General features: G+C 44.1%; 1 protein-coding gene and 1 pseudogene across 2 annotated transcripts; one reads left to right on the top strand and one right to left on the bottom strand.

Annotated features, from left to right (window-relative positions):
* Positions 1-623: 623 nt before the first annotated feature.
* LOC311010301 (inactive serine protease 35-like) lies at positions 624-27,047 on the top strand (annotated as a pseudogene). The gene is made up of 3 exons (XR_014599413.1): positions 624-872; positions 21,729-21,838; positions 25,573-27,047. The product of XR_014599413.1 is annotated as an inactive serine protease 35-like (transcript).
* On the bottom strand, positions 2,566-21,715 carry LOC311010296 (C3a anaphylatoxin chemotactic receptor-like; the record flags this gene model as incomplete). Its single annotated transcript, XM_084040833.1, has 8 exons — positions 2,566-2,588; positions 4,167-4,378; positions 5,132-5,207; positions 5,370-5,475; positions 5,602-5,731; positions 8,292-8,321; positions 9,308-9,423; positions 20,972-21,715. Coding segments are annotated over 8 exons (1,437 nt in total), but the record flags the coding sequence as incomplete, so codon positions are not given.
* Positions 27,048-27,964: the final 917 nt, after the last annotated feature.

The following is a 27,964-nucleotide window of genomic DNA, read 5'->3' as shown; positions in this document are numbered from 1 at the left end:
AACAGCGAGCATCTGCAATAACAACAACATCTACTGTATGTTCTGTTTTTCGGCACTCAGTGCATATGTTTCGAGAATCAAAGGCATAAAGGAGTGGATTCACGCAGCTATTCACAAATACCAGTGCTACACAGATGCTCCAGCTATCCCTGCAAGATTTCCAAAGCTTGTCATTCTGGAGTGAAATAGCCACGACACCAAGCACATTTGTGATATGATATGGCATCCATAGGACAAAAAAGGTCACAACGATACTTGTGACCAGCCGGGTCATCTGTGGGTTGTTGAAGAAAGCTGCCTGGTTCACCGTTCTTTGGAGGCCGCTGTATGCAAATACCACGACAGCAATTGAAACAAATCCCAGCAGGGACTCTTCCAGAAGCACTGCCAGACCCTGGGCAGGGGTAGAGAATTCCGGTTGGCAAGTTGTCCATTGCTGGTCTGTGGTCAGCTGGTGATCCACCAGAACAGGGATAGACAGGATCATTGCAACCAGCCAGAGCGGAACCAGCAGCATCCTCTTTCTTATATAATCCGAGCACCTCAGCTGGTGCACCACCTGTAGGTAGCGCTTGACACTCAGGGCCGTCACAGTCAGAAGGCTACTATAAAGGGTGCAGTAAACGAGATACGACACAAGCTTACAGGTCACCAGTCCAATGGTCCAGCTGTCCAGGAGAGTGTAAATCCACAGAGGCAGTGTGAGCAGACAGAGCAGGTCTGATATGGCCAAATTCAGCATCAAACTCTGGCTCAGACTGGACATGTGCTTCCAGTTTGGTCTGAGGACGATCACAGTGATATTGCCAGGAACTCCCAGCAGGAAGCAGAGGGACAACACCACCGCAGGGACCAGACGGCTGGAGACCCAGGTGTCATAAGATGGAGATCCAGGAGAGATGTTCAACAGGACCAGAGAGGAGTTGAGTTGTTCCATGCTGCAAACTTTCTTGCTGACAAGCTGGATATTGTCCACTGAGCGAGTGATGATTGAACCTATGCCAGTCTGTCAGAGAAACGAGACGGTCTCTTTTGATGTGTCCAAAGAGGAACGAATAACAAATTCACAAATTAGTAAGGATAAACTGGAATCCTACCCGGCTACGTGGTTTTGCATGGCTTTGTTATCTCATGCATTTTCTAATGATGCTGTTTCCTGCACACAGTCCTTCCACCACAACACCTCCAGGAAAGTAAAAATAAAACCAGAAAACTACTTTTTGCATCTACTGTAACATCAAAGACTCATATTCAAACATTTGGCCTTATCTTTGCGGTCTGAAACGGGAAGCACTTGTGTCTTTGTGGGCGGATCTCGGACACTGTTGCTATTATAATGGCGGATAAATGACTCTTGTGCCCGATGCAAATCTAAAAGGACGTTTGGCATTGAAAAAATTAATCTGCCCAATAAAGATCAACAACCAGGATCAGCTTTTTCTCCAAGGTTTATTCGACAAAGTATTTTCGTCTGCAGAGGAAAATAGTGTTCACCCCTGCCTTCTAATGCAAAGGTTCAGAGTCAGCGGGAACGACCCTGAGTCTAACAGCAATCTCCCTTTTAAGGAGGAGGAATAATACCGTAGACAAAAGACTGTTCATGTCCTATCTTACAAAGACAAGATGTACAGACAAAGACAAGATTTACAGAACACAGATGTCATAATGTCCTCTGAAATTATCTTATGTCAGGTGGCACTCATGCTCATATCACCTACAAACAGGCATTCGTTTTAGTCATAGCATAACAGTCCAGAAGAGGAGATGCAGATCAACGTCTGGCCTGACAAAGATTCTGATTATAAATTACAAACATCCAAAACTCCCATTACAGTCCCCCCTTTGAACATTTTATGTTCACTAGAAAAGGTAATTTATAATTGTCTATGTCTCTAATTCACGGCAAGGTTTAACAGGGCATGCATTGAAATGGGAGAAAAAGCCTTTTATATTATGAAAGAATAAAACATAAGCTGTTCTTAATTGCATTCTTCATTACGCATGTGGAAATAGTGAACAAGCAATATTGATCAAACAAGACAATCATACCATTAAGAGCATAAGCTAAACAATTTCATATCAGGAGTTGCCATCATGGTACCAGGAACAGAACCTATTTCCCAGGAGTATACAACCTTCCATACTCTACTGATAACATGTCTACTATGAGCACAATAATCACAAATATACCAATATAAGGAAAAAGAAATGGATAATTAAAAAAGAACCCTTCAACCCTGTTTTCTCTTTCTGATACAGACCACCTTTCCCTCAAACATACAGGTCATGCGTAGTGACCTGGTGCTTTGAAACCTTCACCTTACAGGGAAAATGATGCACAAAATATGATTAGCAGGTGAAGTGAGGATATAACATACATGTATCTGAACAAATTTCTACCTCAGGGCCCCATAACCTACCGTCGTAGCTCAGCTGCTTTCTAAAATCTACAGCCCCTTGACAAAGTCGTTTGCCATTCTTCACCGGGTTGAGACGAAGGGCTTCTAAACCACCCTCCCCCTTTGTAGCGGACTAGTTGAGCTGTAGAAGGTAAAGGAACTAAGTTCAGACAGGTAGATAGGCGGTCCCTGAGTGAGACAATTTGCACACAATTACATTTCAAGGTTCACACAAAAAGGGTGAGGATTTTATTGTTAAGCATGAAGTTGTAGTGTAATCACCTTCTAACATCTATGTGTGAGTTAACATATCAGATTGACTCAATATCTGAATCCAAAAAGGGCGGTACCCATAGATCTTCATCTGGAACCATGGTGATTCTCGGGTACTGTCCCACGGCAGAGCTCACCGCCGAACCCACGAGAGCTCGGCAGCAGGGCAGTACACAACAAACGACCAGCAACATTACAACCATAACCATCAACACAGGTGATAGGAATCTGACAGCGGTGGCTTTCCACCCCCCCTCTGTGAGCCAGGACCAAAGGTCCCAGCCCTCAAAAGCCTCAGAGTCTTTGCTTTTCTCCCTGTTTAACAGTTCGTTCAGGTGGGCAACAACGTGGGTCATATTGTCATCTATTGCAGGCACGAAGCTACAGCATTTTGTCCCTATGACATGGCACACGCCTCCCTGTGAGGCTAGGGTCAAGTCGAGGGCGACTCTATTTTGCAGAGCCACGTTTCTGATGCCCTGGACAAAAGGAGACAATGCCGCAAAGCTGGCAGCTGTGAGTTCAGTCAGATTTTCGAGTTCCAGGGATATTTCATCAATCTTACGTGAATTGTTGACTGTCCCCCACCAGGGGAGGACTCCTGAGAGCCCCTTCTCGGGTTGTGAGACACATGTTGTCGTGCGTCTGGCCCCGTGAGTTCTGTAGTAGTGACTGTAATGAGTGTGAAAATATTCCAGGCTCGGCACAATGGCAACAGAAGGCAAAAGTCTGGCGAGATAACAAGACCCGCACCAGACTGGTCTCAACGACTGACTGTAGATCCCTTGTATTTTTACAGCGCTGATGCTCAAAACCTCCAACCAAGGAGCGAGGTTTGTGATGATTTGATCTGTCGTTTGCACAGGCTTAGTGGAGGCCACCATGACCCCCATGGTTTCAGAGATGTTCAGCGGCCAGGGTCCTGCACGCAGCGCCGTGCCCACTGATGACCCTGATGCCTCTGCCCACGTTGTTTGTTGCACAGATCACGCATCTTTTGCAAAGTTTTTTTGGGAGTAAAGTGAGAAGAAGTTTTAGTGAACCAATGTCTAATGTCTCTTGATGTCACATACCCCCCCCCCCCCTAAATTGACCATGCGTCAATTTAGTGTAATGGTGAAACAAATAGCCTGGTAGGCTTTCTCTGTGTTGGTCTGCTCTGCAGTTCTTGTAAGTCTGCATCGCGTGTTACAGCTGGGCTGGAAGTGATAGCGAGCTGTGTTATCAATTGTTGCTTAGCAGCGACCTTGGCTGCAGCATCAGCACGGGCGTTTCCTTGTGAAACGTAGTCTGTTTTATGTGTGTGTGCTTCGCATTTGCATATGGCAATGTGGCGTGGCAGCAGCAAAGCATCAAGGAGGGAAGCGACCAGCCTGTGGTGAGCGATGGGTTTGCCCAATGCAGTGAGAAAGTCCCGATTGGCCCAAATTTGTCCAAAAGAGTGGCAAACCCCCCACGCATATCTGCTATTGGTGAACATAGTGACAGTCTTACCTCTAGCCAGTTTACATGCCTCAGTCAGAGCCACCAGCTCTGCAGCCTGTGCTGAATAGTTAGATGGGAGAGGCTCGGCCAAAAGTGTCTCATGTAATGTGGTGACTGCAAACCCTGATTGGTTGAGGCCTGTTTCCAGGTTCCTTGATGCTGAGCCATCCACAAAGAGCTCCATGTCGGGGTTGTCAAGTGGTGTTTCCCGGAGGTCAGGTCTGGGGGAACAGATTTCGTTAATGACAGCCACACAATCATGGGGCTCCCCATCTTCAGCAGTGGGGAGCAAAGTCGCAGGATTTAGTACGGTGCAGCGTTGTACAGTGATGTTAGGCAGCTCCAGTAAAATGGTATTGTATCTTAGCCACCGTGCAGGGGACAGATGTGAAGTTTTCTTCTCTAAAAGGATCATAGAGACTGCATGTGGTACTAATAAGGTTAGTGGAGAGTAACCTACAATGTCACGTGAAGCTACGACCGCTTTCTCAGCTGCGGCCACAGCTCTGAGGCCAGCCGGAAGGCCGGCTGCCACGGGGTCAAGTTTGGATGAGAAATAGGCAACAGGCCTTTTTTGCCCCCCATAGTCCTGCAGTAACACGGAAGTCATGTAGTGCCCCTTCTCGTCAACAGTTTGTGTAAAAGGTCGGCTGCAATCAGGGAGCCCCAGAGTGGGGGGTGTCTGTAGAGCTAGTTTTAGGTCAACAAATGCTTTTTCCGCATCAGGTGTCCAAGTGACTTTGTCCTGTGCCGTGAGACCCTGCCTATGAGCGATCGCTGCTAACAGTGCCTCGATGCTTGCATAGTCAGGAATCCATTGTCTGCAGTATGATGTCATACCAAGAAAGCTCATAACCTGTTTCTTTGTGACTGGTTTTGGGATTTCTTGGATGGCAGAGATGCCTGATTGGGAGAGTGTTTTCCCCTCTTCTGATATGATATGTCCCAGAAAGGTGACCTGATTACAGGCGAACTGTAATTTGGACGAGCTGACCTTGTGGCCGTTGTCGGCCAGGTGTTTTAGCAGGGCCAGCGTGTCAGTCACGTAAGCTTCTCGTGTGGAAGAACAAATCATTAAATCATCCACATATGCCAGCAAAGCGCTGTTTTGTGGCAGACTTAAGGATTGTAAATTGTCGCGCAGAGCGGCGTTGAAAATGGTGGGAGATTCGGACAGGCCCTGGCACAAACGGGTGAATGTGTACGTTTTACCTTCAAATGTGAATGCAAACCAGTACTGGCTGTCGGGGTGTATGGGGACGCTGAAGAAGGCATTAGCCAAATCAACAACAGAAAACCACTTACTTTCAGGTGGAACCTGTGAGAGGATTGTGTGAGGATTTGGTACCGTAGGGGCGCGTGCGTGGATTGCTGCATTTACCGCCTGCAGATCCTGGACAAACCTCCATTCATCTGGCGCGCCTGGAGGCCGAATCTTTCTCACCGGGCATATTGACGTGCAGACGGGTGAATTTTCGCAGGGGACGATGATGCCTGCTTTGAGGAGAGCCTCAAACACCGGTTTGATGCTCTCCACAGCCTCTTTCCTTAGTGGATACTGCTGCTGGCAGGGCCTGTAGGAGGATTTTGGAGTGATTACAATTGGTTCAGCATTCCTTATCAACCCTACATCATGTTTGTGTCGTGCCCATACCTGCAGTGGTACCTGTTATAGCTCTGGGATATCACTGACATTATTGACCATCATCTCTGTGTGGAGGGATGAGGTGTGGTGCGTGAAATCCCTTTGGGTTTTGAAGTTTAATTTCGACGGTTCTCCGAGCAGCGATCACTTTTGAATTTTAACCCGGTGCACCTTTAACCCCTGATGATACTCGGTGTTGGGGTCATCCGTTTGTGTCCACTCAGTTGCATCTAGGGATGGGACGATACACTTAAACTCACGATACGATGCACCTCGATATGCCAGGGTCACGAAACGATACGTCACGATACGATATCAAAAAACAAAATAACAAACTAACAACTTATTAATTTTTGTTTCAGTTGCACACAAGGAAACACACGGCCCAACAGTTCAAACACAAACAAGAACACTCCCTTAGTGCTCTAACCCTAGTTTAAGTTATCTCAGCCTCTCTTAAAAGCGCTATATGTAAGAATGTGGCCAAAAACGATACTACACTCAAATTCAAAACACTGCGGCGAGTCGTATCCGTCTCCCCCTCCACCCTCTTCCCTCCAGAGTCAAGGTTGCCGGAGCTGTTGGCCTATCCAAACGCGCCGAAGGCGGCCGGACAGCGGAGTAACAACGTTACTCATTTCGATCGTAGAAACAAACGTTAGCAGCACAGCTCGTAACAGGACAGTGCTAATGCTGCTAGCGTCCAGCCGATGTCCGGCCGGCTGCCGTCTAGCCGCTAGACAGCCGGATGCCCGTAACAGGACAGTGCTAATGCTGCTAGCGTTAGCTGTGCTGCTAACGTTTGTTTCTATGATCGAAATGAATAACGTTGTTACTCGAGCCAATTATTTTTTAATGAGAAAATACTGCCAGACAAATGACCTGTATCCAGCGGAGCGTCCTCAATTTCGACCTCATTCGACTCCATTGTTCGGCGGTTTGAGGGCAAGGTAGTTGGTGCTAATGTTTGTTAGCTTGCTGTACAGTGTTGTAACAACACTGTTGTTGCAGCATGCACTGTGACCTGCACCGTTCCTCGGATGTAATTTCTTTTTCATTTAGTTTTCCGCTGCTTAACCAGCAGATGGTGCTGCCAGCCTGCCACCATAGACTGTATGCCTGCCGCACACATATACACACCAGCTGTCGTAGGCAGCCCAATCAGCTTTGAAAAGCTCCCTGTTTCTACCCCTTCTGCCCTTCTTCCTTTCCCTGTCATCTTTCTCCCTTTGCTTGAGGTTGCTTTTTAGAATTTCCAATTGCCTGAGACTAAAACTGCCTGTATCGGGAAAACTGCACTCAGTGACCCAAAATTTAAATTGATCAACGCAAGATTCACCGTGGTTTGTGATCATATACTGGAGGTTTGGGCTAAGAGCCACGCCATTATCGCGTTTGCTTTGTGCTGAGCCCATCTCTCGTTTAATTTAGGCTTTCGTTAAGGTTGAACCAGTATGTCAGTCGTTTTTTGCTTTTGGAAACAGTCCGTAGGCTGGGTTCAAAAACAAGCAGCAACAAAACTTGGGAGGAAAGGGTTTTCCCCTTTCTATTCTCTCTCTCCTCTCCCTCTCCCCTGCAGCCGAGGAAGGGAGGGTAGAGGGGGAGCGCTGTTGATGAGACCTTGGGATACCACAAGGTCCCTATTCACAGGTTATATTACATAGGCATACAGGCAAAAGATAATTAGAGAGGAAAACGGACGAAAAAGCACTAATTATAACAGCAAACAAAGTCCTTGTCGTCGCAAGGCACCTACTTCTACAATATTGGTCACCTAATGTAACCCATGGGGTCCCTTCTAAGGAAAATAGCGCTTATAACCCATTTACTGAACAGAATTCTGCCAGCTAACTCAGCTGTCCTACAGACTCGAGGATAGGGATGTGCGATACCACTATTTTCCTTTCGATCCAATACCAGGTGATACCAAGGCTGGTATCCCGATACTAATACCGATACCGATACTTTTAGATGTCCTACATGCAAAGGCACAGAGTTTTTCCTGGATGGATATAATCTTGTATGTGTTAATAGGACGAACAAAGGCGGTGGTGGAGTGGCCCTATTCATTGACAGTAACACCAAGTATGAGACAGTACAAAATATGTCTAAAGCTGTGGATCACTTGTTGGAATGGTTGACAATTGAAATCTGTGTAACGAAAGGTAAAAATATATTTATAAGCTGTGTTTACAGAGCACCAGACTCAAAAATAGAAGACTTCAATGAATGTGTGGGTGAAATATTCAATGAAACAAGCCAAAAGAGAGTTTTTATCTGTGGTGACATAAATATTGACTTGATCAATCCAAAACAAAACACGGGAATCGATGAGTTCATTAACATGATGAATACAATGGGCTTACAACCTCTCATCACACGCCCTAGCAGGATCACTACACACAGTGCTACTCTGATTGATAATATCTTTACTAACGTTACTGACACAGCAAGTGGACTCCTGATAAATGATATAAGTGACCACCTACCTATCTTTGCTATCTATGACTGCAAATTCACTGTGGGACACCGAACAAAAACATATACATAAGGGTCAGAACTTAAGAAGGAATGAATACACTAAAAAATGAACTACTGATACAAAACTGGATAAATGTTTACAATGAAACAGATGTGAATGACGCATATGATTCCTTTTTGCAAATATTAAAAACACTGTACGACAGACACTGTCCTGTGCAGTGCTTGAATTGGAATAAAAAAGGTGCCAGTACTCAATCAGCAACTGCACAGCACGCGCGCTTGTGGCTCTCATGGATACCATGTGTTTTTGCCTGGTTTACCTAGATAAACCCTATACTAGTTGCTTAGATAAACCATATACTAGTTGATAATTTTCACACACACATTTCTCTGTAAAAAAAAAAGAAAAAAAAAAAAACTTCAATCCATATCTTCAAATTTATTTGGTTCATATTTTTGTACAGGAAAATATTGTTTGTCTAAATGGATACAATGTACAGTGAGATGGCAACTATGTGTGGTTTTATTGTAGCTACTTGCTTTCTGCTTGCTTGTTTGCTCTGTCTCTCAAGAGAGAGAGAGAGTGTGTGTCTTGGAATAAAGATATCACAACTAAATACTCACTCTTGAATTCCTCTGTCTAGTCCTCTCCATCCAGAGAGGGTGACCGGTTTTATTTTTCCATTTCTGCTCCCTGTACATAAATAACGGCGGAGGTAAATAACGGCCGTTCTCTAATGGAGGCCGGGGCAAGTGTCGACAGGCAGCGTTATTTCCACGCTTCCCATTCATTGTCAGGTTCGCGTCGCGAAGATTTTGGCCTATTTTAAAGGATTTACGGTATGCCCTGAAATGCATTCGACTGACGGCGAGTGTGGAGAGACGGTGCGCCGCAGCCTCACGCAAGCTGTCGAAAATCTTTTAAACTGAATCTTGTCGATCTAAAATGAAGACAGATTCATCAACTGCATAGCTTATTATAGGTATCCACAACATGATAAAATAACTACAATATGCGTACCTTGATGCGTCATGAGGTGGCGGTACGCTGTAAGAAGTAATGGTACGCAGATGGGTAAAAATCAGAAGTCCCGGTACTGCGTACTGGTGAGTACCGGCCCAATTCAAGCACTGGTCCTGTGGAAAAGAGACACCCAAATCGGAATAAGGAGCAGAAACCATGGCTCACAAAAACATTGATAAACGCCTGCAGAAAAAAAAAAACTCCTAAAAAAACCTCCTAAAAAACACTATCCTAAATGAACACAAGAAAGAATATTACAGCAATTTACTAGCAGAAAACATGATATCCTAAAAAATTATGGGATATTCTAAATAACGTGACTTGTAATAAAAGTAAAAAAACAAACTACCCTCCCTACTTCAAGTATAACAACATGCAGGAGGATAACCCGGAGGTCATAACAAATAGATTCAACCAATTCTTTGTAAACATCGGGCCAGAGCTAGCGAATGACATTCCTGACTCACCCCTGCACTGGGGTCACTTTGATAAGGATGGAGACAGAAATCCCAGCTCAATGTTTCTCACACCAGTGAAGGACACAGAGATTAGACACCTGGTCAACAAATGCGTAGCCAAAACTTCTACTGATGCTGACGACCTGGACATGAGGCTAATTAAGAAAGTATTAGATGGAATCATTTCACCCCTGACATACATTTTCAATCTGTCATTTCAAACCGGGACGTTTCCCACCAAAATGAAAGTTGCCAAGGTTGTGCCACTGTTTAAGAATGGTGACACACACGAGTTTACCAATTACAGACCAATCTCAATACTGCCACAACTGTCAAAAATCCTAGAGAAGTTATTCAACAATAGGCTAGACAAAATTCATCAACAAACACAAATTGTTATATGACAGCCAGTATGGCTTCAGAAGGAACCATTCGACTGCCCTAGCTTTAGCTGAGTCTGTGGAAATCATTACCGACGCTATTGACCAAAAACAATATTCCATAGGAATTTTCATAGACCTGAAAAAAGCATTTGACACCGTTAACCGTGATATTTTAATAGCTAAACTGGAGAGATATGGCCTTAGAGGTGTAGCACTGCAGTGGGTCAAGAGCTATCTACACAACAGATCCCAATAGGTCAAAATAAATGATAGCACATCGACTAGCTTGAACATAGTCTGTGGGGTCCCACAGGGGTCAGTTCTGGGTCCAAAGCTGTTTATATTATACATAAATGATATATGCAAAGTGTCAGATACTCTGAAATTAATTCGCGGATGACACAAATATTTTCTGCTCGGGGAGTGACTTGAACCAACTTGTGGAAACAGTAAATCAGGAAATGGCCAAACTTCAAGTGTGGTTTAATATAAAAATATTATCACTAAATCTTGGTAAAACTAAATACATGCTATATGGGAAAAAAGGCTGCAACAACAGTCCCAACATTCAAGTAAACAGAGTTAATATTGAGAGGGTCCGTGAGAATAAGGTTCTGGGAGTGATTATCGATGACATGTTAAGTTGGAAGCCACACATAACACAATTGAAAAGGAAGTTGGCCAGGAGTGTGTCCATACTTTGGAAAGTACAAAAAATACTAAATCAAAAAGCACTTCATCTGTTATACTGCGCACTAGTCTCTCCGCACGTGCAATACTGTGCAGAGGTGTGGGGACACACATATAAAGGCTCCACACAGCCCTTGTTAATTCTCCAAAAAAGAGCCTTGAGAATCTTACACTATGCCAACTACAGGGCACACACAAATCACTTATTTATCGAATCAAGAATACTCAAACTATATGACTTAATAAACTATCGCACAGTACAAATGATGTACCAAGCATCAAACAGAACTCTCCCTCAGAACCTGCAAAAACTCTTCATACACAGAGAGAGACACAATCTTAGAGGGAACATGATTTTCAGGCAAAGGAAGGTACGCACTACGTTAAAATCCTTTTCCTTATCGGTCACAGGTGTTAGACAATGGAATGTGTTAGAAGAAGAAGTCAAAAAATCAGCAACACTAAGTGGCTTTAAGAAGAAGTATGTAAATTCAACCGTTGACCGGTACAGATTATTGCATGAGAGTTGATAAAGGTCTGAGGCACGAATCAGCAGACATGGTGTTGTGTCGGGATGGGAGCATAACTAATGAACATTCTGTACCCAAACAATAAGTTGAACCTGAGAAGCTTGTATGGTCCGATGTCAGTTGTACGTAGCAGGGAGTACAGCTCTCTGTACCACCTACTGCTGTAAGATGTTATGTCAAATGTCACAAGTGTTGAGACCTCACTAGAAGGACTACACAATGCGGCCTACAAAAGCCTACACATGCGGCTAGGACAAAGGGACAAAGGGGATTAAAAACTACACCGCCATTTTAGTTTCACATCTCACCCAGGTGAGAAATGTGACGTCACACAACTGGTGCCCTATTGGCTGACAATCTTCAGGGAACCCCGGGGGGTCCCCTGGACCGGCCTAAACTATATAATCCGGCGCCGCCGGAGGAACGCTCTCTTTCCATCGTAACTCGCGTTACACCAGGAGGTGAAGATTACGTCTGCAGCGTTTTCCTTTGTCCTAGGCCGCAGTCTTTCCCCCAAACTCGCTGGACGAGCAACAGACTGTTTTACCCCTCTTTTTCTCTACTCGTTTTATTTTTCTTTTGTTTATCATTTTGGATCCCGAGGAGACCGCCGCGACAGCGCGACTCTCCCGTTCCCCGCGGTAAGAAGAAAAACGTTCTTCGTCCCAGCTGCCAGCAGAACGGATAACTCGACCCGTCTTTGTCTGAAATCAGCTGACTAAATCGCCGAGCCCCGCGATTGTTCCTCGTTCCCTGCAGAAGGAAGAATAACTAACGGTTTTCTTCAACCAATTGGATCCGGCGCTGAACGAGCGCCCACGAACTACCGTCCGTTGCCGCCGTCAAGGAACGCCATCACCGCACGGGACAAAACCCTCACATCGACGCATCTCACATCGACAAAAGTAAGAGGCTATTTGTCTGGGCAGAAGCAAGCAAGCAAGCAAATTTATTTGTATAGCACTTTTCATAGAAGGGGTTCACAAAGTGCTTCACAACAGAGTCAGGGAGTAAAACACGAATAGACAATTAAAATACAGAGGAGCAGAGAAACATAATAGCATGGCAATATAAAACTAAGTTACGACAAAAACCCAGAAAACCCGCCCCTACGTAAAAGCCAGTCGAAACAGCAGAGATTTCAGATACTTTTTAAAAGACTCAATGGAGTTTAAAGTGCGTAGGGACAATGGTAGGGCGTTCCAAAGTCTGGGGGCAAGAGCTTGGAAGGCTCTGTCCCCTCTGGATTTAAAATGGGTGAGGGGGATGATAAGCAGGCATTTACCAGAGGATCTGAGGGAGCGTGTGGGGGTATAAGATTTTAGCAGCTCTGAAATGTAGGAAGGGGCTTGACCATGTAAAGCCCTGAAAGTAAGAACTAAGATTTTAAAATGAATTCTAAAATGGATTGGGAGCCAATGGAGTTCTGCTAAAATCGGCGTGATGTGTGCACTTTTTCTCGTGTGGGTTAAAAGTCTAGCTGCGGAGTTCTGAACAGCCTGGAGGCCATAAAGTGCTTTTTGGTTAAGACATGTAAAAAGGCTGTTGCAGTAATCTAGACGTGAGGAGATAAAAGCATGGATGATCATCTCAAGTTCTGCTTTGGACACCATGGATCTAATCTTAGAGATGTTCCTCAGTTGAAAGAAGCAGTTTCTAATCAGCTTGCTGGTGTGGTGCTCAAGGGACATGGCTGAGTCAAAGATGACCCCGAGGTTCCGGAGACTCGTCTGGACGGAGGAGCCTACCGTACCCAAGTGAAATTTGATAAAGGGGATGCGATTTTCAGGTGCAATAATCAGGGTCTCTGTCTTTTCTGAATTTAATTGCAAGTAATTTGAATTTAACCATTGTTTGATGGAGGACAAACAGCTGGTTAGTGAAGACAGTTTAAAAGACTCAGACTCATTAAAAGAACAATACAGCTGGATGTCATCAGCAAATAGATGATAAGAAACATGTTGGAACTGGCTAATTATCTGACCCAGGGGAACAATGTATAGTAGGAATAGAATTGGCCCCAGCACCGAACCCTGTGGAACCCCACAGGGCAGGGAGGCTGTTTCTGAGAAGATCTGGTTTGCACATACATTAAAACTTCTTTCAGAGAGATACGATTCAAACCATTTTAAGACGAGACCGGAAAACCCTAGGTCTTTGAGTCTGTTTGCCATAATTTCGTAATCAACAGTATCAAAGGCTGAGGAAAGGTCTAGTAAAACGAGGACTGAGTCTTTGCCAGAGTCGGCTGCCATCATAATATCACTAGAAACTCGAGTCAAGGCAGTTTCGGTAGAGTGATTTCTACGGAAACCCGACTGGAATTTATCCAGGACATTATTAGTCTCTAAAAACACTGTTAGTTCCTCTGCCACTATTTTCTCCAAAATCTTGGACAAAAAAGGAAGCTTAGAGATCGGCCTGTAGTTTTTAGGTAGTGATGGATCCAGGGATGGCTTTTTAAGAACGGGTTCGACGACAGCATGTTTGAAGTACCTAGGAACCACACCAGTTGAAAGTGAAAGATTAATCAGGTTCACAACACAAGGACCAATCGAGTTGAGAACAGTTTTAAGCAGCTTAGTGGGGATAACATCAGAAGGAGACGAGGAGGGTTTAATTTTTTGCAACAGCATAGTGATGTCCTGGAGCGTCACCTGGCCAAAGGAGGACCATGTGCAGGACAATTGACCAGTAGAATCGGACAGTGCAACAGAGTCAGTTGAAGACAGTGGTGGAATATTGTCTCTAATGTCACTGATTTTAACCAAAAAGTATTTAAGAAAATCATTGCTGTCGGCATTTGAATACACAGGAATTTGCGGGACAGAGGGTGAGACAAGGGAGCTGATAGTCTCAAATAAGACCTTAGGGTTTTTCTTATTAGAGGATATGATTTGAGCGAAATACTGTGACCTCGCTTTCCTCAACATTTCATTTTGAGAGGCTCTAAGCTCCCTTAGGTGGAGTCTATGGACCTCCAGTTTAGTTGACTTCCACAGTCGTTCCACTTTGCGACAGTTTCTCCTAAGAGAGCGGACAGAGTCGTTTATCCAGTGGTGAGCTACATTTGCAGGTACACAGCTTGTTTTCACCACAGAGACTTTATCTAAGATGGACGCACAGTGACTATTAAAAGACTGGATGAAGACATCTCAGTGATCAATACCCGTCAGTAGTTGTGGCTCAAACATAGAAGAGAAACCATCAGCAGCATCCTGGTTTAAAATCCGCCTTTGAGATTTTATTTTCAGAGGGGGAGGAATTACGGGAACGTTGACATTAAAAAGCACACAGCTATGGTCACTGACTTGGAAGTCCTCCACAAGCACATTTCCAACATCTAGGCCTAATGAAAAAACAAGGTCTAATGTGTGACCCTTGTTGTGCGTGGGTCCAGAGACATGCTGGGTGAGGTTAAAACAATCAGTGGTGGATAAAAAGCCAGCAGCTGAGTTACTTGAGACATCATCGATGTGGATATTAAAATCACCGATGATTAAAACTCTCTCTAGCTTAATAATGAAGGATAAAAATTCAGTAAAATCAGTGAGGAAGGCTCCCACAGGGCCAGGGGGGCGATAAATTAGAACACAATAAAAGGGGCTAGAAGACCCAACTTTTATTATCTGAGACTCAAAAGAAGAGAGAGGCTCGGAATTTACCAGTCTGCACAGGAGGCTGTCCTGCAGAGATTCGATAGTGTAGGACATGCTTGTAATTCTTGTTAATGTGTTTTAAGTTCTGATCGCGGACCGCCGAGTCCGTTGTTATGTGCTGCTGTATTTTGAATGCTGATCGTGTACCCACGCAGCTGGGTTGATTTCTGTAACAGTGTTTTCGACTAACCTCCGCCATATTCGCAAGCTCAGAAAGCCTCTACTATCAGTTAAAAGACCGGTCTCGCGGAATAAACACCAGTTCATTCACGCGCGCCCGTGTGATAGTGGCACGCCTTCTGAGCCTCAGAATATCGCTCGCGCATTCTCCCTCTCTTTGTTTGTGTCCCGCTAACACATACACACACATATACGCTGCACACACGAGTCCTAAGCCAGCTGTTTCCACGTTGTCCCTATTTAAATACGGTTACGTGAGTAGTTACACGACCCAAGTTTGGTTACACAAAATGAAACATGCCAATTTTTCTAAGCGGATAACAAGGATAACTATATAGTATGGCGGAATAACAACTGGAAGCACTTCGACGTTGGCGCAGTAATATCATCACTCCGCTCCCGTCAATAGAACCTACGTGACCTGCACGCCGTCGCCTGCACTACCTGTAGTAGTTTGTGCACAGTTGAGGAAGCATCAGGTTGTAGTAAGATAGTTTGTGAACAATCAAACATCATGGTTATAACGTGCATCGTACAGGGTTGTGAAAACAAGCAGAAGGTATATAGTCCCGTCATGTTTTGAGTGATGATATTACTGCGCCGACATCTTGTGCTTGGTCGCTTCTAACTTCACCCCCCTTTGGATCCTAAGGAATATACTGGGACAAGCTACATGCTAGCAAATTAGCGCTGCGCGGAGTGCGCGCAAGAGCCATTGAGTGCACGCACAGAGGAGAGGGAGGTATGTATCACCTCGTCTAAGATCAGAGCAGAACATAGTTCAGTATGGAAATGCGGTGGTGTTTTCCTTTAATAACTGAAAGGACGGTACAACTTTAGCACTCTCATCATCATTGTTTCCAGCAACAGCTGTTGCTAGGCTACGCCAACTGCCCAGCACAAAAATATGGTGGGACAAAGCGATTAGCTAGCTGGTGAATATTTTGCAGCTAAAGAGCATTGCCCTCAGGAGTTGGTGGAGACCAAAAACGGTGTGAAAAGTACAGTACATGAATCCAAATGAATGCTGATGTGCCACATCTGCTGGGAACACAACTGTTTGCCATCTCAGTTTTATTGGATGGTTTCTTCGTTGTCATTATCAGTGTTTGTGTGTTTAAGAAAAACGATTTTGTTGTAATAGATTTTCTGAAAAGTATCTGTGTGATCAGTGTGTAAATGAAAACCTCCTACCACCCTGAATATCGGTATTTAATGCAACACTGCAAAACCAACTGAAGTCGATGGGCCCTAGTTTCGTGGCGCAGGGCGGCGCAGGGTGGCGGAGCCGGCGCAATGCAAGTTTCGACCCGCGCAGCCTTGCGCACCGTCATTTTGGCAGTTTGGTGGATCGCCTGCGCCAAGATGGGTGTGGCGGCGCAACAGGGGGAGGCGTCACAGATTCAGCTTGGCGTAGCGGAAGTTTCGTGGCAAAAAGCCTCGCCGAGACTGCGCTGAAAGCTCGCCAGCTCCAACCTGGTCTACTTTCGGCGCAAGGCGTAAGTAGGCTTGTTTCGAATCAAGCATGCGCATGCATTTGCCTCGCAAAACAAGGCATTCTGGGAAAAAAACGTCACAAATGCTGGTGATAACTTCCCTTTGCGACATGTCACATGACTTTAAAAACTCGCGGTATCTCCAGGTACCTCCCTTCGCATGCTTTTTTCTGCAGATGGTCTGAAATAAGTGCGGACATAAGACACTCCCCTCAACGTTGCCCTAGTTGGTTAGAATTATCACGTGGTATTTCCCACGTGAGAAAATTCCTCAGCCTCCGTCAACAACGGGACTTCAAATGCCTCGGCTCGAGTTCGTCAGCGACGAAGAAAGCCAGCGCCACTGAGTAGGCCATATTCTTTGTGCAAAGTCCGTGAAGTTTCCCCTGGCGCGATAGTTTTTGTTATGTATACAATTATTAATAAAGTTTAAATAAAAAAAAATAAAAAAAAGGTCCGTGAAGTGCACCTGTGTCCGAAAAACACAGCGAGCTCGAATTTCCCATAACATCGATGTTCTCCGTTCATCTCCGAGCTGTTGATGATTTGTTTACGTCTCTCTGAAAAGATGTTCATGCAGGCATCTATATGCAGCTGTGGGGAACGTCCCTGCTGTAAGTTACTGTGGAACTTGAGCTGAATGTCCATGAACCCAGATCTCATTCAAATGAAAACAAAGGTTACTGGAAAGCTGCGTTACAGATCGCTGCTCTGTTGTCTGGCTTATTTCAGGCTAATGCCTGCTATTTGATTGCACACAGACTGTATTTGCTGGGCGACGCCCAGCTCAGACTCTTTCCATTTTATTAACAAAAGCAGGTATTGATCTTGCCTGAATTAATGGCTTCAAAAGAATTGCTGTACAGCTGTGATAATGGTGTGTGCATGAATGCCCATGCATGTATGTAGGTGGATGCACGTGTGCGTTCTGTGTTTTTAATTTGCGCATAAAATGCATTTTCTCAATGCATGAACATAAACTCCTGAAAGGACCTCTGTCTCAGAATTCATGGGAATAGTTTGATCCGTCTGCTTGCATGCAGTTTGCTTGCAGTATCATTTTGCATTGGCACCTGCCTAAGGCCACAGTCTGCTGCACTCACATGCACATGATGTCCAGTGGTGGAATGTAACCAAGTACATTTACTCAAGTACTTAAATTCCCAGTGAAATGTAAGTAAGTTAGTGCATTTTTAGTTTCTGTACAGTGACATATTCCCCAGTGAAACAGAATATTTAAGCGGTGTCCCTCACATTTGATTGTTTTGATGGATGATGTCATGATATATTTGGTTGAAATTGGTTGGCACTAGGCAGACATCATAAGAAAAAAATTATTTGAATTTGATATAAACATACAAAGAACTTGATTCTTTTTTGGTATTTGTTTTGTATGTATAATTACAGCTTATTATTATTATTATTATTTTCCCTGAGGACTTCTATTTCATGCAAATGTATACATCTAAGAGGCAAATGTTGTATTGTGTGCAGGGGAGTATTTTCATAGTGTGCTAATGATGTGTTTACTTACAGCAAGTAACTGAACTAAAGTAAGATTTAGCATGTCATTAGACATCTTACTTGTTAAAGTGTCTTTGCTTCAACACGTAACATTCTTCATACACTGGAAAGTATACAAAGAACAAGCCACAAGCTTTTTCAGAAGCTTGCAATTCAGGTCGGCACTTAATGCGGGAGATATCGGAGCAAACTAAGGCCACGTTATTAAAAATATCAGCAGGTCACAGAGAGCCTAAAAATTTGAATTTGACTGGTGATGAGTGGGGGAACTTTCCACTTAGCTGAAAAAATCCCACTCAAACTAAGGATTACAGTTGGGCAGGAACCAGTAAAGCTGCATTACAAGGAAGCCGAGATAAACCAGCTCCTCTCTGTCTCGCACCTTGCTTCTCTCCCAATGCTGCCAGCTGGAATAAACCTGCAGGAGAGTGGCGCGAGAGACAAAGAAAAACACACTTGTCGTCTTTTAATAAAACTTAATTAAAAAGTAGATTTGAGTGAAGGAAAGGGCAAGACGTGACATTTCAGATTCCTAACTGAAGGATGAGGAGGGGGGAAAGGACGGCAAATCCTAGATGCGTGAGAAGAGAGGATTCAGGCAACGATGAGTCATCTGACATCCCCGAGCAATAATCTAACTGTTATCACTAGTTCTCCACAGACTTGACCCAAAAAAATCTCACTAAGTCACAGAGTGTCTCAGTGCTTGCCTCCCACATCTTAAGTTATTGAATTACTTTTTTTTTTGGTGGATTTACTTAAAACCACAAATTATTGTTTGACGCACGGATAAGCTTTGTTTTTTAAATGCGTCGTCCTGTCGTGTGTTCGCGATAAATATGAAGTGTCTGCCAGGAGGCGCTAGCTTAGCTTAGCATAAGACACACCAGGGAAGCAGCTAGCCTGGCTCGCTCTGAAGGGAACCAAATTCAAGTTTAAAATCAGCACGTTGCTGGACTATTTCTTTGACCAATAACTTCTGTCATCAGTGCTAGTTAGCTAGTTTCCCTCTGTTTCCACTAATTTTCCGAAGCTAACTAAACTATCCATGTCTCAACGGTAGCCTCACATTAACAGTAACTCTCCAACTTTCAGGGGGAAAAAACAATCAAATTAGTGTATTTCCAAAAATGTAGAACTATGAGCAAAACCAGCATGCTTTGCATTATTGTAAACACTCAATGATTAGATGGATTTTGCTGTGAGTTGGAATTCATCATGGTGCAGGCAGAGTGACTATAGTCAAATTATAATTTGAAAAGCAATATAAAGTACTGGATGTGATTTATAGGCATCATAACTGTACTATAATGTATTACAAACAAACACTCCGCTATGCAACAACTTTCAGCATGCACATACACTTAAAATTATTCTCCGATTATTTCTTCCTTTGTCTGCCAAAGGTCAAGATAAATTCCATTCTGATGACCAAAAAATGTGAGTTGCAGATCAAGTAAATTGTAGGCGAGCAGGTTGGCAGCAGTACATAGGCTGAATGTAGAGAAGTCATCGTTGCATGGGAAAGGGATGCTTTCACTGTTGAGAAGTAGCCAGAGAAAACCCTGCCTGGGCCCAAAGGAGCAGCTGGGGGAAATACTGAGTCACAAACAGCACATATACAAACACTCTCTCTTGTTCCATTTTTTATTATTTTTTTTAACAGTGGTGTCTAGACAGAGTTCAGCACTAAAAGGATTGTGAGTCAACTTGACCTGCTGTCCACACAGCCTGAGGAGGGAACGTAAATCGTGGCATTTTCTCAACGTCCGAGGGCACGAACCGGCAGAGTTACTGCAGGAAAAAAAAGCCCTTTCTTCTCTCACACGGGGGAAGACCCCCCCTCCCGGACATCCGGGTTCACCAAACATATCAAAGTATCAGTTTCAGTCCTGCCGGAAAGTAATGCAAAGATCGCACAAAAGGTGAAGGTTGGTAAGATGAAAAATGACAAGAAATTATGGATGTAACAACAGTAGCTTTATTGAGACGGATTCACACAGCGACTGACTAGCTTCATATTTACCACACAAACGTTTTCTTTACATTTTCAATGCAGAACTTATACTTGGAGCGGCCTATTTCTATTATCACGTTTGGCCATGAAAGTACAAAAGCCCATTTATCATAAAGCAAGATGCATTATATCTTTATTACGGTTAATATAATTTGTACATGTTTAAAATGACATGTTACAATGCTTCACCACAGTTTGCTGATAAAAAAAATGTATACAAAGTACAAACAAAATGCAGAATAAATGTATGAATGAGTTAAATAAATAAAATAAATGAGTTTATACATCTCCTGACATTCTAAGTGGCACATCCCTTTCTCTCTTCCCCTCCTCTGTCTCTATGTCCGTCTGTTGCTAAACATTGCAGACAAATGGTCTTCGCTCTTGTTGGATGCGCTCCAACACGAACATTTTATCATTTAATTGTAATCAGATGTTGCTTAACCTCAACATGATCATGAACTTTTTCTGACAAATGAGAGAAACACACCCTTAAATTTTTTCATATCACAAGAACAAAAATAATTTCTCTAGTTTACTCGTCATCATCATCAAGGTTCTGCACTCTTGGTGGATTTTCCTCTATCATACTATGATTAGACTTCCTGGAACAGTGAGTATCTGCAATAACAACAACATCTACTGTATGTTCTGTTTTTCGGCACTCAGTGCATATGTTTCGAGAAGCAAAGGCATAAAGGAATGGATTCATGCAGTTATTCACAAATATCAGTGCTCCACAGATGCTCCAGCTATCCGTGCAAAACTTCCAAAGCTTGTCATTTTGGAGTGAAATAGCCACGGCACCAAGCACATCTATGAGATGAAGTGGCATCCATAGGACAAAAAAGGTCACAATGATACTTGTGACCAGCCGGTTCGTCTGTGGGTTGTTGAAGAAAGCTGCCTGGTTCACCGTTCTTTGGAGGCCGCTGTATGCAAATACCACGACAGCAATTAAAACAAATCCCAGCAGGGACTCTACCAGCAGCCTTGCCAGACCCTGGGCCGAGGAAGAGTAGTGACTTTTGCAGGCTGTCATGTTCTGTTCTGAGGGCAGCTGTCGAACCACTAGAGTAGGGATAGACAGGATCATTGCAACCAGCCAGAGTGTAACCAGCAGCGTCCTCTTTCTTATATAATCCAAGCACCTCAGCTGGTGCACCACCTGTAGGTAGCGCTGGACACTCATTGCCGTCACAGTCAGAAGGCTACTATAAACGGTGCAGTAAACGAGATACGACACAAGCTCACAGGTCACCAGTCCAATGGTCCAGCTGTCCAGGATATCGTAAATCCACAGAGGCACTGTGAGCAGGCAGAGCAGGTCTGATATGGTCAAATTCAGCATGAAACTCTGGCTGAGACTGGACATTTGCTGCCAGTTTGGTCTGAGGACGATCACAGCGATATTGCCAGGAACTCCCAGCAGGAAGCAGAGGGACATCACCAGCACAGGGACCAGAGGGCTGGAGATCAAGGTGGCATCAGATGGAGATCCAGGAGAGGAGATGTTCAACGGGATCAGAGTGGAGTTGAGTTGTTCCATGCTGCAAACTTGCTGGCTGACAAGCTGGATATTGTCCACTGAGTGAGTGATGATTGAACCTAAGCCAGTCTGTCAGCGAAACGAGATGTTCTCTTTTGATGTGTCCAAAGAGGAACGAATAACAAATTCACAAATTAGTAAGGATAAACTGGAATCTTACCCGGATATCACATGTTCTTTTTTGGCTACGTGGTTTTGCATGGCTTTGTTATCTGATGCATTTTCTAATGATGCTGTTTCATATTCATATTGCATATTCAAACATCGGGCCCTGTCTTGGCGGTCTGAAACGGGAAGCACAAGTGTCTTTTTGGGCGGATCTCGGACACTGTTGTTACACTCAACAAAAATATAAACGCAACACTTTTGTTTTTGCTAAAATTCATTCCAGATACACAATATTACCATTTCTCTCAAACATTGTTCACAAATCTGTCTAAATGTGTGATAGTGAGCACTTCTGCTTTGCTGAGATAATCCATCCCACCTCACAGGTGTGCCACATCAAGATGCTGATCTGACATCATGATTAGTGCACAGGTGTGCCTTAGACTGTCCACAATAAAAGGCCACCCTGAAATGTGCATTTTTTTGCTTTATTGGGGGTCTGGGGACTCAGAACCAGTCAGTATCTGGTGTGACCACCATTTGCCTCATGCAGTGCAACACATCTTCTTCGCATAGAGTTTAACAGATTGTCAATTGTGGCCTGTGGAATGTTGGTCCACTCCTCTTCAATGGCTGTGCGAAGTTGTTGGATATTAGTGGGAACTGGTACACGCTGTCGTATACGCCGGTCAAGCACATCCCAAACATGCTCAATGGGTGACATATCCGGTGAGTATGCTGGCCATGCAAGAACTGGGACATTTTCAGCTTCCAAGAATTGTGTACAGATCCTTGCAACATGGGGCCGTGCATTATCTTGCTGAAACATGAGGTGATGTTCATGGATGTATGGCACAACAATGGGCCTCAGGATCTCATCACGGTATCTCTGTGCATTCAAAATGCCATCAATAAAATGCACCTGTGTTCTTCGTCCATAACAGATGCCTGCCCATACCATAACCCCACCACCACCATGGGCCACTCGATCCACAACATTGACATCAGCAAAGTGCTCACCCACACGACGCCACACACGCTGTCTGCCATCTGCCCTGAACAATGTAAACCGAGATTCATCCGTGAAGAGAACACCTCTCCAACGTGCCAGACACCATCGAATGTGAGCATTTGCCCACTCAAGTCTGTTACGGCGACGAGCTGGAGTCAGGTCAAGACCCCGATGAGGACGACGAGCATGCAGTTGAGCTTCCCTGAGACGGTTTCTGACAGTTTGTGCAGAAATTGTTTGGTTATGCAAACCAATTGTTTCAGCAGCTGTCTGAGTGGCTGGTCTCAGACGATCTTGGAGGTGAACCTGCTGGATGTGGAGGTCCTGGGCTGGTGTGGTTACACGTGGTCTGCGATTGTGAGGCCGGTTGGATGTACTGCCATATTCTCTGAAACGCCTTTGGAGACGGCTTATGGTGGAGAAATGAACATTCAATGCACGAGCAAGAGATCTGGTTGACATTCCTGCTGTCAGCATGCCAATTGCACGCTCCCTCAATGCTTGTGGCATCTGTGGCATTTTGCTGTGAGACAAAACTGCACATTTCAGAGTGGCCTTTTATTGTGGGCAGTATAAGGTACACCTGTGCACTAATCATGATGTCAGATCAGCATCTTGATGTGGCACACCTGTGAGGTGGGATGGATTATCTCAGCAAAGCAGAAGTGCTCACTATCACACATTTAGACAGATTTGTGAACAATGTTTGAGAGAAATGGTAATATTGTGTATCTGGAATGAATTTTAGATCTTTAAGTCCATCTCATGAAAAATAGGAGCAAAAACAAAAGTGTTGCGTTTATATTTTTGTTGAGTGTATAATGGCGGATAAATGACTCTTACGCCCGACGCATATCTTAAAAGGGTTGGTCTTAAGTGGCTTGATTACTAATAGGTGTGTTTTGGGTGTAACATGCAATAAGACAATCAGAACATCATCTACCATTTCCTTTAAAAGTGAGAGGCACTTCTATTTTCCACCAAATTGAGCCATTTTGTCACATTTTCACATATTCTGTCTATTAATATATAGAAATTACATCGTGATGCAAGTCACACTTCCTCGCCCCTCCCCATCCCCCCCCCTCTCTGTCTCTCTCACACAGTATGTACACACCTTCACCCACCCACTGACATACACAGCCCTGGCTTCAAAATTGATTTAACATATTCACCAGATTGAGCCTTTTCCACATAATTCCTTTCTCCCGCAAACGGCATCTGCCGATGAAGATCATGTGATAAGATTGAAAGTTCCAGAAACCTCACAAAATGTTTGTTCCAAAGCCAAGTAAGAACTTGGCATCTCATTTTGAATCTCATTTTACAGAACCTTTCTAACTCTCTCTCGCTCTAACTAAACTGCTATGGTTGCAAGTGCACGTCATCTGTTAGGATAACAGTAGCCTAATAATTGAGCCTTTGACTGATGTGTGTGTGCCTGTAGGTCCATGTGTGTGTTGGTGTTACAACATCTAATCACGGAGAAAAGAGGAGTTCCTGCTCTGAATGAAGTCTTGTTGCAGCAAGCAGAGCGACACTAGTCAAAATAAACCAACAGGGGTTAATATACAGGTTCCCCTGAGAGGTGTAGGTGTGTGTGTGTGTGTGTGTGCGTGTGTGTGTGTGACCACACACTTCAAATGTCACCTGACATAAATCAAATTGTTTCGGCCCTGAAAAACACGCTGAAAGGCAACATTTTATTGGTAGATCTATCTGCAAAAAGCTTGACATCTAAACTAACTTCTGTGTAAATTTCCGACGTAATCAAAATATTTTCAGAATGCGAAAAAATCGACTCAATTTTTGACCTAAAATGTAACGTCATCACATGATTAGAACCTTCATTCATGCTTGACTCCCCCTTTCTGCCTGTTTGCTCATCGCCTTTTTTCTGCATCAGAGTGGGATGTAGATTTCTCTGAGGATCTTGCACAAAGCTTCTGCTCGTGCTCCAGCTTCTTTTTTTTTTTAGCCCATTAAATGATGGAAGTCAGTCTGCTGGGAGCCGTTTTGATGGAGAGGATTTTTTATTGATGAGAAGGACAACATTTAGTGGAAGTTTTGTGTGTTTTTTTATGTTTGCAGGTAGGAAGAGCCATTTGTATTTCTTGATAGTCTTCTCAAAATACAATCACATCAGTCCTCTTAATATTGTTTACAAAAGCTATGTTTTCTCTGTATCTTCTTTCTCTTTTCATATTAGCCATACAGGGATTTCACTGCTTTTCTAAGATGTTTAACTTTGAGTCAGTTATACACTAATATCAGACTTACATACTTAATTAATATCAAAACAAGTCTCAAATGTCCTTCACATCACTGAATTATTGTTACATGTAATAATAACAATAGCATTACCTGCATTTTGAACCATGTATTCTTTTAATTGAATTGTTGAAGTAAAACATCACAGTAGCAGTTTACTGCTCAGTGGTTTGTTGTTTAGAAGTTGTGCTTGTGCACCCTCTGCTGGCCATATAACATATGGAAGCGACATCATTGCTACTAATATGAGCTGTGGGAACATGCATAGAAGTCTTCTCTTGGCCTGATGAAAAAAATAAGAGATGTTAAGAGGTTTGAATCCATATTATTTGTCTCTTACACCTTGGTACTGGATATTTCTATCTCGGTGTCTCTTTCTTTTCAGTGGGATGGGACTCAATCACTACCTGTGTCTCCTGCTCTGTGCAGCAGCACTGACGTTTTCTGAAGTTACTGGTAAAGATGGGAACAGCGGCGCGTACAGGTGGACCAGGCAGAGCCTCCCAGTGCTGCTCGAGACAAACACAGAGCCTCTAAACATGCCGTTGTTCGGCGGGCAGGAGGAGGAGGAGAGAGGGGGGACTCTGTGGAATAGAGTGTCAAAGCAGCCTACCACCCATCGACCTTGCCGAGCAAGAGAGGATTCTGGGATATGAGACAATGCATGAGAATGGCACTCGCACGCATACAGATATCAGTCTGCAGGGTTTTAACAGGACGTCTGCAGGAACACCGGCCCTCTCGCCGGCTCATTCCCGGAGGAGACGGCAGGTTTATGGAGCAGATGGACGCTTTGTGATCTCTGATTCGCATTTCATCACCAACTATCCTTTCTCTACGGCTGTTCGCCTCTCAACAGGCTGCTCTGGAGTCCTAATATCCCAGAAACACGTGCTAACAGCGGCACACTGCATCCATGATGGGAGAGCCTACCTAGAGAGTGCCAGGAGGCTTAGAGTAGGGGTGTTGCAGCTCAAGACTAAGAGGAGAAGAGGAGGTGGGAGGGTGGGAGGAAAGGAGAGGCAGAGGGGGGTTAGGAGCAGATGATAGAGGAAGGTGAGGAGCAGAATGGTATAGATGAAGATGTAGTGAGAAAGAGAAAGGGAGGCAAAGGCAGGAGGTATAGGAGGAGAAAAGAGGGTGAGGAGGGTGTAGCTGAGTTAGTCAGAGGAGGGAAACAAAAAAGTCCCAGACGTATGCCACGCAGTGCTGAACCCAGGAAGCAGCCTGTCTTCCGTTGGACACGAGTTAAACAAACCAAAATCCCTCAAGGATGGATTCAAAACAAGAGCTCCGCCAGCTCAGTGTCCCCCGACTACGACTACGCTCTTCTGGAGCTGAAACGACCCCTGAAGCAGAAGCACATGGAGCTTGGGGTGGCACCCTCTGACACCCCCCTGGCACGGATACACTTTTCAGGCTACGACGCTGACAAAAGCCTGCTGGACGGGCGTGGAAATGAGAAGGTGGTTTACCGGTTCTGCTCAGTCGCAAATGAGTCCGACGATTTGATGTACCAGCAGTGTGACGCACAGCCGGGCGCCACAGGGGCAGGCGTTTACGTCCGTCTGAGGCAGGAGGTGGGCGAGGAAGGCAGGAAGGGGAAGTGGCAGCGGAGGGTGATTGGAGTGTTTTCAGGCCATCGGTGGGTTGAGGTAGCGGGAGGCGAACAGAGGGACTTTAATGTTGCGGTGAGGATTACGCCACCCAAATATGCCCAGATCTGTCACTGGATCCACGGAGATCCAAGACTCTGTAAAGAGGTTTGACTGCAAAGTGATGGATTGAGTCAGTTCAACAGTATGTTCTTGTTTTACAAAATGGTCCTAAACATTGACTTGTGGGTTGAATTTGTCTTAGTTAAAAGAAGGAGGTAGCTTTGTACAGAGAAGTCAACTTTTAGCAAAGTGTTAATCTTGATTGCAGACAGCGTTGTTTTCAATTTATCACTACAGACATGTTTACCCATAATTGCAGTTCCTCAAGAGCTTAAACAGCCAAGAGCACGCTTCCAAAGGTTATCATTCATTGCATCCAACCTTATATTTGTTTGAATATATTGTCAAGCATGATAAATGCCTATAGAGGATATCTTCTTTAGAGGTTGTAGGAAATCCTGGTGAATTAGTCAAAAATGTATTTGAATTTGATTAGTTTGGTACTTCCCTTTCTTTCACTCTCTGAATCACCCAACTTATATAACTCTGAAACTGTAATTGTAAAGGAAAAGATTTCAACAACAGCTTTTTTTTTTACCTTTGCATACTAAATAAGTCAAACCTGCTGGTCCTTGTTTTACTTCATTTTAAAGGAATACTCGGTTTACACAATATTTATACATATTTTATGATGTTTAAAACATCGTGTCGTTATCTTTTCCGTCACTGAACAGAAATGTTCTTGCCACACGAACATTTTCTTGTCAAAAGAAGGAATTCATGCAGATAACACGTAAAAATGTTGAATTATCAAACGACATAACGACAAAATCAAAACCGATAAGTAATGAGCTGTGAGTAAGTTTCTGCCAGGGGGGCGCTAGCTTAGCTTAGCATAACGACAGACCAGGGAAGCGGCTAGACTGGCTCCCTCTGAAGGAAACCAAATTAAAGTTTAAAATCAGCACTTTGCTGGACTATTACTTAACTAGGTTCAATAACTTACATCATTACTGCTTGCTAGCTAGTTTCTCCCTGTTTCCACTCATTTTGCTAAGCTAACTAAGCCAACCATGTCCCAACTGTCGCCTCACATTTACAGTAACTCTCCAACGTTCA

Source organism: Eutrigla gurnardus, assembly GCF_963514095.1.
Source record: "Eutrigla gurnardus genome assembly, contig: SCAFFOLD_64, whole genome shotgun sequence".
Lineage (NCBI taxonomy): Eukaryota > Metazoa > Chordata > Actinopteri > Perciformes > Triglidae > Eutrigla > Eutrigla gurnardus.
The sequence above is the reverse complement of the archived record's forward strand: the minus strand, read 5'-3'. Positions and strand labels throughout refer to the sequence as shown.